The sequence below is a fragment of the Pogoniulus pusillus genome, chromosome Z (genome assembly GCF_015220805.1).
Source record: "Pogoniulus pusillus isolate bPogPus1 chromosome Z, bPogPus1.pri, whole genome shotgun sequence".
Classification (NCBI taxonomy): domain Eukaryota; kingdom Metazoa; phylum Chordata; class Aves; order Piciformes; family Lybiidae; genus Pogoniulus; species Pogoniulus pusillus.
In genome coordinates this window covers 56,339,724-56,353,389 of record NC_087309.1, presented here as the reverse complement: position 1 = coordinate 56,353,389, position 13,666 = coordinate 56,339,724, and the positions used below count along the sequence as shown (strand labels likewise).

At 41.4% G+C, this 13,666-nt stretch overlaps 1 protein-coding gene across 1 annotated transcript in view; it reads left to right on the top strand.

Moving 5' to 3' along the window:
- Window positions 1–13,368, top strand: part of GLDC (glycine decarboxylase) — a 49,274-nt gene extending 35,906 nt beyond the window's left edge. The window contains exons 17-25 of the mRNA XM_064140462.1: window positions 3,465–3,590; window positions 4,476–4,625; window positions 5,513–5,625; window positions 6,203–6,344; window positions 8,240–8,351; window positions 9,543–9,638; window positions 10,758–10,930; window positions 11,732–11,812; window positions 12,718–13,368. Of these exons, the coding sequence (XP_063996532.1) occupies window positions 3,465–3,590; window positions 4,476–4,625; window positions 5,513–5,625; window positions 6,203–6,344; window positions 8,240–8,351; window positions 9,543–9,638; window positions 10,758–10,930; window positions 11,732–11,812; window positions 12,718–12,861 (1,137 nt within the window). The 3' untranslated portion in view covers window positions 12,862–13,368. The remainder of the gene's footprint in view (window positions 1–3,464; window positions 3,591–4,475; window positions 4,626–5,512; window positions 5,626–6,202; window positions 6,345–8,239; window positions 8,352–9,542; window positions 9,639–10,757; window positions 10,931–11,731; window positions 11,813–12,717) is intronic.
- The last annotated feature ends 298 nt before the right edge of the window (window positions 13,369–13,666 follow it).

The window sequence follows — 13,666 nt, the reverse complement described above, 5'->3', positions numbered from 1 at the left end:
CTTCCCTGTTCACGGCTGGCCCAATGTCTCAGTTCTGAGATTTCTAATATATCCGTATCCATCTGCATCCATCTTAATTTCCATCTTCCTAGTTGTTTTCAGGTAATTGTCTGTCCTCAAAAAAAAAAAAAAAGAAAGCCCATTTCATAACTATGGTCATACTTAGAGATTTTCTCTGTTCCTTTTTCCTTTGGCCTCTATTTCTTTCCTAGTTTTTAATACAGTTGTTTCCTCCCTCCACTCCCCAAACACTGCGTGATCCTTTGAGTGGTAGTAGGTTCAAAACTGTGATCGTAGTTGTGTTTTGTTAACATTTATTTTCTTGTGTAGTATTTTGGATCTGTCTGACTGCCAGTGTTCTCTCTTTTGAGTGTTACTACTCAGTACTGAGAGCTCTTTCCTGAATTAGGAGATTTTTTAGTGATATGGGTTACTTTGTAGTAACAGAATGTTTGGCATCTCACTGTTTGTCTCCTTTATAAACCAGTTACAAGAAAGTTGAAATGCTAGGGAACCAGCATAGGTCTTTATATTATTCTATTATGATGAACTCTCTCCATAGTGAAAACTGACTGTATCACTAGTGACTGGCAGCCAGTCACTAGTGGTGTTCCCCAGGGATCAGTGCTGGGCCCAGTCCTGTTCAACATCTTTATTGATGATCTGGATGAGAGGATTGAGTCCAGCATCAGTAAGTTTGCAGATGACACCAAGCTAGGAGCAGGTTTGGATCTGTTGGAGGGTAGGAGAGCCCTGCAGAGGGACCTGGACAGGCTGGATGGGTGGGCAGAGGCCAACGGGATGGGATTTAACAAGGCCAAGTGCAGGGTTCTGCACTTTAGACACAACAATCCCAAGCAGTGCTACAGGCTGGGGATAGAATTGCTGGAGAGCAGCCAGAAACAAAGGGACCTGGGGGTACTGATAGATAGTAGGCTGAAGATGAGCCAGCAGTGTGCCCAGGTGGCCAAGAGAGCCAATGGCATCCTGGCCTGCATCAGGAAGAGTGTGGCCAGTAGGACAAGGGAGGTTATTCTTCCCCTGTACTCAGCACTGGTCAGGCCACACCTTGAGTACTGTGTCCAGTTATGGGCTCCTCAATTCAAGAGAGATGTTGAGGTGCTGGAAGGTGTCCAGAGAAGGGCAACAAAGCTGGTGAGGGGCCTGGAACACAAATCCTATGAGGAGAGGCTGAGGGAGCTGGGCCTGTTTAGCCTGGAGCAGAGGAGGCTCAGGGGTGATCTTATTACTGTCTACAACTACCTGAAGGGACATTGTAGCCAGGTGGGGGTTGGTCTCTTCTCCCAGACAACCAGCAATAGAACAAGGGGACACAGTCTCAAGCTGTGCTGAGGGAGGTCTAGGCTGGATGTTAGGAGGAAGTTCTTGCCAGAGAGAGTGATTGGCATTGGAATGGGCTGCCCAGGGAGGTGGTGGAGTCACTGTCCCTGGAGATGTTCAAAAAAGCCTGGATGAGGTACTTAGTGCCATGGTCTAGCTGATTGGCCAGGGCTGGGTGCTGGACTGTATGATCTTGGAGGTCTCTTCCAACCTGGTTGATTCTATGACTCTATATCTTTTTGTTCCTTTCCTGTGTTTTCAGACAGTATTTCTCTATGAGAATTTTCATACTTGCTCTACTGCAAATTAGGTTAGGAACTTCTTTTGGGACCACATTAGAAACTTCTTGGATGACACCTGTGAGTGAGTTAGATCTTCTTTCAGACACTGAGTTGGTTTCAATTTGGTGGAAAAAAAGCCTTAATGCAAAAATATCCCTGTTTTTTCACTTGAAACTCATTTACCTCCTCAGAATGGAGGGATTGTTATCCTGACTTTCTGAGAATTATAATCTCTATATGAGTAGTTTTACTCAGTAGGCAGTGAAATTAGATTTAAATTCTACTCCTTGGACAGTTATCTTCTGTTTATTCACATATGCTTTGCTGTGTCTCCTCTTCTGTGCAAGGTCTTTGGACTTCTGTGGGTGTCTATGGTCACAGAATCACAGAATATTGGGAGCTAGAAAAGACCTTGAAAGATCATCTTGTCCAAATGTCCTGCCAGAGCAGGACCTTCTGTACTCAGAAATACATAGGAGTCAATTGCACAGAAAAAGGAGCCTGTGCTGTGCTTGCAGTTACTCACAGTTAACATATTTCAAATGTTACACTGAAGTCAAGATAATCCTGCGGGGAAAAATCTGGGGGAAAAGAATAAATTCCACCGGATGTTGACCTTTCCTCTGGGCTAGGGAAAGTAAGTAAATCAGCAGATCTAGCTTCTTGTAGTTGGCTTAATTTGGATTCTGTGCTCTCTTGCTGAAAAAAAAATCATCCACATTAACTGTCAGCTCAGATGTGTCTGCACTGTTGCTTGATCAATAACTTCTGTGCCCAGAGGCTGCAGATGCAGACTGGCAAAACAGCAGCAATCTGGACTCACTTTACGTTTCCTCCATAGGGCTGTCATGCCTTCCAGCACAGCTCTACTGTAAAACATTTACAGTTCACTGCAGGAAGAGCAAATGCCAGATGCTGAGTCAGATGGGTCAGTTCCTTTGAATAGCTTTTAAAGTAATTAACTTTTGTCTCAGCACCTCTGTGGAACATGAGTTGGAGAAGAGAACATTTTGCAGTTCCTCCTGAAAACAAAGTGCCTTACTATCAGTTATTTAATGCCACTAACTGTGAGTAACTTAATAAACATAGTTAGGTTAATCCTTCCAAGAGAATCATAGTATACAAATGTTTCAATATCCTCATGGAACAGAAGGAAAGGATGTTTTTAGGGAAGGTATATTTGTTTTCTTTGGAAGGGGTGGAGTTCCCAGCAAATACTTGGAAATATCCTGAGCTCTGTTTCCCTAACTAGCAAGAACCTACATTTATTTAAGTTAAAGTACTTCTCTTTATACTTCTAAAACTAAGTGTTTGGAGCATGTAAGCAGCTGTCTGAAACTTCTTTGCTATAGTTAAAGTATTTCAGCCTAAAACTTTGGTTTGAATAGGACATGGAAGAAAATGCTGGAAGTGTAGTAAAAAGTTGTAATTCGATAGTTTTCCCTTTCAAGCTGTGTTACATATGGAGACTGGTTACTGGGAAAAAATGAAAGGAAAAAAATAAAAGAAAAAGTATTTAAGAAAAAATGACAGTGGTTAGAGGAAAGAATTTTTAATGTGAGTATCCAAGATAATATTCTGGAACTGCACCCTTAAATATGATTTCTGCAGCAAATGAAACTGCATTTTCCTAATGAGTATTTACATGTTGATACTGAATGGGTTTTGTTCCAAATTAAAATTAGTTACATACTTCTATACAAGTGGCAATTTGCCAGTGAATATTCCTTCAGGATCCCTGTTGAAAACTTTGATAATGAGTTATAGCTGAGCATAGATGTTGATGCTTTAAGATTTTTTAACTAGTTAGACTTTAACCCCTGCATCTTTTTCCTTTCTAAGGTTTGCCTCATTCCTAAATCTGCTCATGGTACAAATCCAGCAAGTGCACAAATGGCAGGGATGAAGATTCAGCCAATTGAAGTGGATAAAAATGGGAGTATTGATATCCCCCATTTAAAAGCAATGGTGAGTATTTAATTACCTTTAATTTTCAAGGCAGGAACATTGCTTTTCCTCTACAAGAAATAGCATTGACAGCTGAATAAGGTTCTTCTTTGAGAGAAAACAGGGAAATAATACTGAATACATGTTTGAAAAGCATAAATAACTCTTTCATTTTGTTGTTCACTCAGGTATTAGCCATGTGATATTTCGCTTTATTTGAGGATCTTTGGTGCAGGAGTGGCTCAGAGAGTCTTTCTACACAGTAGGCTCTTTTATAACAGACCTCTTTGGTCTGCGTCTGGCATTAGAAATGACTGAAACATGTTCATGAGCATGGAGCATTTGAAACTGCTCTTCAGGCTTTGCCCAGCAAAATTCAAGTCCACCTCTGCTGGGGAAAGTGTTGCTAGGCAACTTTTTCAGTTCTCAAGTAGAGTGGCTGCAGGTGAATCTTGGGAATGCAAAGGACTAACGAGTTGCATTTCCAAAAATACATATCTGAGAGGCTTTTGTTGCAGCCATAGAACTGTATTGCTGAAAGTAGGGGGACAGCCATCGCTCCACTTTGCTTTGAAGGTCGGATGTTCCACTTGTCTTAATGTACTAGCTGTGACCATTCTACATACATCTTTTAATACCACGCCTCCTTCCTTCATTCAGAGGTCTCATTTATTGAGAAAACATTCTTTTCCCATAGGTATTGTTAAGGAAAAACAGCCCAGTATCTTTTGCTGGCTGTAAATGACTTAGACTACCTGCTGATAGAGCTGTCAAATACTTGAGAGCTGTCAAACACTTGGTGACCAATTTTAAGTTTTTGTACATGTTTTTCTCTTAAGAAATTTTATGAGCTTCAATGAGCCTTTTTCCTTCCCCCCCCACCCCACCCCCCCCGCCTGCCACCAGGTGGACAAGCACAAAGAGAACTTGGCAGCCATCATGATCACATACCCTTCCACCAATGGTGTGTTCGAAGAAGAGATTGGAGACGTCTGTGACCTGATACACAAACACGGAGGCCAAGTTTACTTAGACGGAGCAAACATGAATGCCCAGGTACAAAGCCTCCTGTGCAGATTTGTGACAACTGGGCAGGTACATTTCCTTGGAATAGACAGTCTGGCAGTGCTCAGCTCAGACATTGACACAGAAAGCACACTGTGTGGTGACTGAGGTGAGGTTTCGAGAACAGTAATAAAAGTTAGATGATGAAAATGATTATCTTTTATCTGATTTTGCCCTGACACAAGCTGTATGATGTAGGAGTTGTTCACTGAAATGGACTTAGTCTGCCTAATCTTTGTCAAAGGGCTAAGAGTGTGGTTAAGGGATTAGAGCATCTCTCTAACGTGAGAAAGACTTGAGAGACCTGGGGCTATTTATTCTGGAGAAAAGGAGGGTGGCATGGGGCCCTTATCAATGTCTACAAATATCTGAAGGGTGGCTATCAGGAGGATGATGCCAGTCTCTTCTCATTGATACCCAGGGACAAGATGGGGGGCATTGAACACAAATTCAGTCACAGGAAATTCCATCACAACATGACAAAAAACTTCTTTACTGTGAGATTGACAGAGCACTGGAACAGGCTGCCCAGAGAGGTTGTGGAGTCTCCTTATCTAGAGATTTTTTTTTTTCCCACAACCTGCTTAGATGTGTTTCTGTGTGACCTGCCCTAAGTGGTCCTGATGTGCAGGGGCGTTGGACTCTGTCTGGAGGTCCCTTCCAACCCCTGGTATTCTATGATTTCCTGATTCTTTATACACATGAGTAAGAATTCCTAAACCAAGAAATTGTTTGTATCATTTCTCGTTTATAATGTGTCACGTTAAGCTAAAACAGAGAAGGACAGGTTGTCTTTTTCAACGTGTTTCTCATGAATGGAGAATAGGTATCAGAACAGCAGGAAAAGCGCTTTTTGAGAGAGATTATTCCCTTCACAGGTGGGTCTGTGCCGTCCTGGGGATTACGGCTCTGATGTCTCCCACTTAAACCTTCACAAAACCTTTTGCATTCCCCATGGAGGAGGAGGACCTGGAATGGGACCAATTGGAGTGTGGGTATCTCTTTAATAGGCCTTTTCTTTAATGTAAAAAAACCCCTAAACCTCAGTGAATTTTGGTTCCCATGAGTACAGAGATGTAACTGGGAGAAGTGTACTATTGTTAGTAACCTTTTGTCCTTCACCAGAATAGTCACGTGCAGGTCTCTTGAACAGTGAGGTTCCTGTGTATTGACAAATGCTAAGTTTAACGTTGGCCCTTTAAGTACATAGGTAGACCTTGCTCAGACATCTCTTTTCTGAGTAAATGAAGAGATGGTCTGTGGACTTTGAGGGCTGATACTGTACATAGCAAAGAAGTCAGAAGTGGTACATGAACAATGAGAATCTATTCTATAGACCACTCATATTCCTGTAAAAGAAAATAATCTTACTATTTCATAAACCAGTATATTTTTGTCATCCTCCACTGGGGCCAGTTAGATTAATAAACCTTCTGTTCAAGAAGACACAAGTCTGTTTGGAGGACTGTGTCTGGGACAAAGATGAAGAGAAGCTACTGCTGAAACTACCTGAAAATGTTAACACAGGCACAGAGATTTAAGTTCTAAAATCAATGTTTTTGTTTTAGGAAGAAACATTTGGCTCCCTACTTGCCCACCCACCCTGTCATCAAAATACAGCCGGACAAGGATGCATGTCCTTTGGGTACTGTCAGTGCTGCGCCTTGGGGTTCCAGTGCTATATTGCCAATTTCCTGGGTCTATATCAAGGTGTGTAGACTTTCAATAAGTTTCTCCATTTAGGCAAGTGTGAGGAACCACGTGAACAGGTTGAAGAGTAAATGGTCTTGTTTGCAGAGACTTAAAAGCTTATGGCTTTAGCCTGGTCGCAGGGTATTTGCATCCTCTGAACTTGTTTCCCAGTAGGACAATGGAACAGCCTGTTGCCATCTATTGCAGTATGAAAGAGCAGCAGGACACCTGCTGAACCTGTTCATTCTGCGTGAAGCTTTACTTTTCTGTCTCTTGAAACAGATGGACACCTGGCAGAAAGCTGCCATCAGGCTTGCCCTTCCACCGTTTCTGCCGTTGAAGTTTTCATGTTTAGAAGCCACCTGGTAATTAGTATTCTTCCAAGAATACTCAACCTGTCTGGAACATTTAACTTTCCAAAATCTGTCTAAAGAGAACTTGAGTTCCAGGGGAATTTATGGAATTTCAAAAATGGAACTTAGTTTTGGCCTTAAGTGTGTGGGAACCTGACCACGAGCTTTTAAATTCCTTGAAATTTAGGGATAAGCCTGTAAATACCTGATTATGTATATAGCATTCAACCTACAGAAGTGAACCTAGATTCAGCCTGTTTAAGAACATGAATTCCCACCAGCATTCGAAGGTTTCAGTAGGAAAAGGAGTTGGGATGGTGGACATACAAGCAGAGTACCCTGTAGCCAATCTGAAATCCTGACCATGGAAACTTCCTCTCTTGGGAAAACCAGCTCTTGTGGGATTTCAAACAAGTAAATATGAGCTGGTACAACTTGTGTGGTGGCTTTTCAGCTGTAAAAATCACTCTTGACTGCAAGCTGGTTCCTATTAGCACGTATTTTAAACTATAGTAAATTTTTAAGGGAAGCTGATTCTTCACAATCCACTTTGCCATCTGTCACACTTTCCCAACTAAAGAGGCTGCCTTGACAGGCAAAGGATGCAAATCCCAAATTGTGTCTGTGTTTATACTGCCTGACACCACATACAGTAGCAGAACCTGTCCCTAGCCTGAGGACAGCACTCATGCCAGTCCCCACCCCTCCATCCCTGTTTCTGCAGATGGAGAGGTTTAGGTTGGATATTAGAAGAAACGTCTTCAGTGAAAGGGTTCTCAAGCAGTACAGTAGTTTCTCCAGGGAGATGGTTGAATACCCATTCCTGGAGGTGTTTAAAAGATAAATGCAGAGATGTGGTGCTGAGGGACATGATTTAGTAACAGACAGCAGAGTTAGATAATGGCTGGACTTGATGATCTTAAAGGTCTCCTCCAACTGAAGCAATTCTATGATCGAGGGCTGTTTGGTTTTCTCCTATGCCAGCTCCCAAGTGCAGTGTTACGAAATTCAACCACAGCTCAGTTTCAGCACTGTCCTTCTGCACTGCTATCAGAGATGTGAGTGTAGCTGTGTTCGTTTGGCCTGTCTTTGTTAATGCACAGTATCGTCTGTGACATGACACCAGCAAACAGAGCTTCAGTTGCTGGGATAATCTGTACAGAAAGCATTCACAGCTCTTTCCCCAGGGAAAGGATGGCAGCAGGCACTGTGTGCAGTTCTTAAAAACGTGCTGGTGACATTCCTGAATTCTGCTCACGACTTTCTATGCACTTCAGAGCTTCCTGGCTTGAGACAAGGTTTGCACTCATCACTTGGCAACTTTAGGCAGAATTTCTTACACACTTAGCAGTCTCATCTCCTGTGTACCCCACAGATGCTCCCAAGTAATAATGAGTGCTTTTATATGAGTCTAGAGTGGGAAAGTGTAACAGCAGCATGACTGCCTTAAAACTAGTTAGATGCATTAAGGTGCTGTTGTCCTTCATGACTGCTAGTGCGGGAACACACTTTATTTGGGAGTGTTCTTAGACCTGTTTCTTCATGTTATTCCTCTTTCAGACAATGGGAGCAAAGGGTCTCAAACATGCATCTGAGATTGCTATACTGAATGCAAACTACATGGCAAAGAGGCTAGAGAAGCACTACAAAATCCTTTTCAGAGGAGCAAAAGGCAAGTATTGGACAATCTCTTTTCTTTTACAAAGCAAACTAATTTTTTCCCATTGTAGAAATTTACTTGCAGTGATGGTTCTCTGAAAACAAAAAAAACAAACCCCAACAAAACAAACAACCCAGATTTCTCTCATTTCCACTCCTTATTTGCCTTTGTGAGATGGAGGAGAATCCCTATGGCAAAGGAAAATATTTTAACTAGGTTATAGTTCCCTGCGACAGCTCTCTGGTCTTGGTGCAAGACACAAATGAACAACTAAGAGGTGGAAGAATTATCTGTTGTACTAGAGTGGCTATGTTGTTTGTCCAAGCTGAATGGCACCAAAGAACACGCGAGTACAGCATGTATGCTCATCAGAACACAGGTCTTCAATTTAACAGAGCATGCCTCAGCTACACCAGCAGGTTGCACTGTAACGGAATACTACTCCTCACAGAGGTGAATGGAAGTTGTGAATTTTGAAGGATTTGCCAATGAAATGAAACCATGTTCTACAGGACCAGAGATAAACACTTAGCACTTATATGTTGTAGTCTCTCTGTGACTTCGGATTTGAGATTTTTCTCTGGCATAACATGAAACTCATTCTCTTGTACATGACTAATTCCAAGACAACCTAAGAATCAAACGGGACACTGACAAATCCAATTATTTTTTAGAGTAGCTGTAAATTAAACTCTGACTACCTTTTCCTACAGAAATAGGAAACAAGGAAATGCTGGAAATGATGCCTCTTCTTAATATGAGCTAGGACACAGAGGGCCAGTCCAGTATTCAAATATGGAGTTGTGTAGCTCTTACCTGATAATTTCACAGGTTTCAATTTTTGTTCACGTGGAGTTTTTTTTTAATTTGCCCTTTTGCAATGTTTTCCACAACAAATCAGGACAGCTTGGCTAGTTGCATTAGAATCATAGAATCAACCAGGTTGGAAGAGACCTCCAAGATCATCCAGTCCAACCTAGCACCCAGCCCTAGCCAGTCAACTAGACCATGGCACCAAGTGCCTCATCCAGTCTTTTCTTGAACACCTCCAGGGACGGTGCCTCCACCACCTCCCTGGGCAGCCCATTCCAATGGGAAATCACTCTCTCTGTGAAGAACTTCCTCCTAATATCCAGCCTATACCTACCCTGGCACAACTTGAGACCTTGTAGGTTAAGTAAGCAGTGTACTTTTTCATTACAGGTTATGTAGCCCATGAATTCATTTTGGATACCAGGCCTTTCAAAAAAACAGCAAATATTGAAGCTGTAGATCTTGCTAAAAGACTTCAGGATTATGGTAAGTCAAATGTCCTTTCTAAAAAGAGCAGTGTGAGAGCTTCCCACATCTCTTGTAAATGGAGACAGAAATATTCTAGTCCTGCATTTATGGATGGTGAATCTATGATGATCTCTTCCACACTTTTCATGTTCATTAAGGGCTTAGAGAGAGATCCACATCAGTCAAGTTGTAGTAACTACTTTCATAGAGCATCAGTTTTGTAAACTGCCCCTTCAAATGGGCAATTGCAAGAGCTTAGTAGGATTCCAACACCACCACCAAGAAAACCAACAATTGAACAAAACAAAAAGCACTTCTGAAGGGTAACAGGTTTTAACCAATGCCATTCCTGACAGGGCTTAGGTAGTTTCGTACACATGCTCTGATGAACATGATCATGGCTCCTTGTGCTGCCAAGCAAAGTTGACCCATTAAACTGCTCGCTCCTATGCAGTTCTGCTTCTAGTATGTATAAAGCTGCTAAAGTCCTAACCAGTAATATCTCATCACTGAAATAATCCAAAGCCCAGAAGTGATACCCCCCACCATTTGTAGGTTGGCTGCTGTGGCCTTAAATAGCATGCACCATTCTATTTTCAGTACATACAGAGGTGAGTTGCATGAAGTTTAGCAAAGTTCCCATCCTCTGCAGCTGAAAGAGAAGTACCTCAAGAAGCAGTAGTGCAAGACAGGAATCATGAGGCATCACCTTTTCTTTTTACTTTGCTTAGCAGTGCGTAAATCTGTACCATTCTTACTTTGTCATTCAGCCTAAGAAGATAAAGTGACAAAACACTTCTACTGAAGTGAATGGCGGGAACACAAATAAGCTGGGAAATAAGCAATAGACTTTGGGCTGAAAAGTAACAAAGCAAAAAATGCAGATTTTAAGAGCATTTCATTAAATTGGTGTGCAATTCTGTTGCAAGCAATACAATGGCATAACCCTGCAGTGTTAAAAGCTAAGATACTTGTAAAGTCTGTCCTCTCTGCAGCACAGTGCTAGCGGTGTCCACAAGTTTGGTCCTCTGAAGATTACAGAAGGCTGGATTTGTGAATCGGTTGCTAGCCAATGCACATTAGCCTGTAACCTATTGTCAGTGATGGGTTTCTTCTACTTTACTTCCTATTTATCAGGTTTTCATGCTCCGACCATGTCCTGGCCAGTGGCAGGCACTCTTATGATAGAACCAACAGAGTCTGAAGACAAGGCAGAACTGGATAGATTTTGTGATGCAATGATCAGTATTCGCCATGAGATTGCTGAAATAGAGGAAGGCAGGATGGACCCCCAGATTAACCCACTGAAGGTAAGCTGCCGTGTACAGCAAGGCACCAGCTTAACCCCCGAGACTTAACGGAGACCACGGCAACCTGACTCCTGGTCTTGCAGTGCTCCCCAAAATAACTGTGCACAACACTGAACACATCGAGTTCTTGAAATTTGACTCTTTCAGGATCCTTGAGCTCTTTCAGAATGTGAAATCTGAAATTTCAAGTTGAAGTCTGGCCTTGGCTGATGAAGCAGAGAAAGGGTCTTATGGAAGCACATGATCTGTAATTTTTGAGGCCATCTCACAGTAATGAGAGATGATTATTTATCTAAGAAAGTAAGCGGAATGACCTTAAAACTAACAGTAAAATGATTAAATATTTTAGTAACTGTGGCACAAAAATGTCTATAGACTCAAGTTCTATGCAACTCTTTTGCTGCTGTACTGACTTCTTGGGTACCAAGGAGATTCAGTGAAGAGCTGGAAGTACATTCAGTTTGTTTCATGTTAAATCTTGGGTTTTCTTGACCCCAGAGAAAACAGTATTTTCAAGAGATTCGCAGAATCATAAAATGGGAGGGGTTGGAAGAGACCCCTGAAAAAAATCACCTAGTGCAACTGCCTCTGCTAGAGCAGGATCACCTAGTGTAGGTCACACAGAAACATGTCCAGACAGGTTTGGAATGTCTCCAGAGGTAAAGACTCAACTACCTCTCTGGGCAGCCTGTGCCAGTGCTGTGTCAGTAATTGCCCACATGTTGCCATGTGATCTTGAAGGAAAGTTCATTCAACTGCATTCAGCAACTTAATGTCCTAACCCTGTATTTTTGCTTGTAGATGTCACCACATACTTTGAACTGTGTCACTTCTTCCAAGTGGGATCGTCCTTACTCCAGAGAAGTGGCAGCATTCCCACTGGTGAGTAAGTAATGGAATCCTAGTGATCTGGTAACATATTCATGTACTTTCTGCTCTCTGTGGTTTTCTGGTCAGTTGGAGATGAAGTAATCTGGTAAGAATTAAAACTTCTGAGACATTTTTACTGTTACTCATCTTTTCTGTTTCGGCTCTGCAGCACTTCCATTAGTTTTGTTTTTCAAGGCAGAGTAAGGGATTTAAAAAAAAAAAGAAGTGCCTAAAGATGAGTACTCACTTGGATTTCTAAATCTCAGCACTGCAGTAATACATGTTACTAGTGCACACAGCCCCTTCAGTTCTGACATACTGCACCAGGGCACCCCATCCTGATGTTCAAAAGTCTGCTCCAAAGAACTTGGATGAGGATTTGACAGGATGCACAGTCAGCATAGGACAAGACACACTACAAATGACCTTATTACAAATAAAGATCAAACTGGAATTGGACACATCAGACTTCGTCAGAGCACTACATAAAACTGTGTGCAGAATCTTTGCATCTCAATATGTGTGTAACTAAATGCTCTCACCTAAAACTGTACTGCCATTGTTTCAAAGAGGGAGTTTGCCACCTTGTTTTATGTTACTTTAAATATGCTGAACAGCACAGGTCTTGGTAGTCTCCCTCAGTTCTCCTTGATTCTTGTCTTTAAGCTGATTAACTGAAAGGATCAATGTTTAGCACACAACAGCTGCTTCTGTGCAAGCATTTGTTAAGAGTTCATGGTTAAACCTTTCAAAAGATTGAAATATTCTTTCCACTGCCAACTTTATTACACAACAGATTTGAAGTGTGACTTCACTTTAAAAAGACCAATTTTTTCAGCATCTCTCAATTCTGAAAACTAATGTTATTTGCTCAGTACAAAAATTAAAAGCTTTTTTTTTTTCCCTTCTGTACTTAGCCATTTGTGAAGCCTGAAAGCAAGTTCTGGCCCACAATTGCTCGTATTGATGACATCTATGGAGATCAACATCTGGTTTGTACCTGCCCACCAATGGAAGCCTATGAATCTCCATTTTCTGAACAGAAGAGAGCCTCTTCCTAAGAGTGCTTCCTGTCTGAGTCCATGGGGATAGCCTTTTCCTTCCACACCTGATAGGGGATTTATATACTGTGTATATTCTGGATAATCACCATGTTAATTGTATCACTGCTCAGATAAATGTAAATACAACCAGTATGTTAGGTGTAAGCAAAACGCAGCTGTTCCACAGCAGCTGACGTTGAAGTTGCCTTGATCCAGCATTTTGTTTTGTGCTAAAGTTTTAACAATTAACACTCAATTTGCCAAGTGGCATGGAAGATATGGTTGAAAGAAAGTAGGTAATATGTAGATGCATAAAGCAATAACAATGAGTATTAACTGCAGGAGTGATTGTTTATATTTTGTAAAAAAAAAAAACAACAAACAAAAAAGAACAAAAAGATGAAGTGGATTGTGTAATTTACTTCACATATTTACCACTAGCATTGCTAGTGTCAGTATTTCATACTCGGTTGTTTTTTTACCCATTGATGTTAGTACTCTTAATAAAATTACTCAGAATTCTAAGTTTTGTTATGTTCTGTATTTGAAATTTTCTGGTGGGTTTCTCTAGCAAAGCCTTATGAAATGATGAAGCTTAAGTTCTGATTTGTCAGAATGGCCACAGCAGTAACAGTTCCTACATAAAGCAAAATACTGAAATAAACCTCTACTTCTTTCATTCTGAAGAAAGCATGAAAACAGCTTTTCTAGTCGATTGAACTGCTTAGAATGAGTTAGATGTTGTGTAGAATAGAATAGAATAAACCAGGTTGGAAGAGGCCTCCAAGATCATCCAGTCCAACCTATCTCCCAGCCCTAGCCA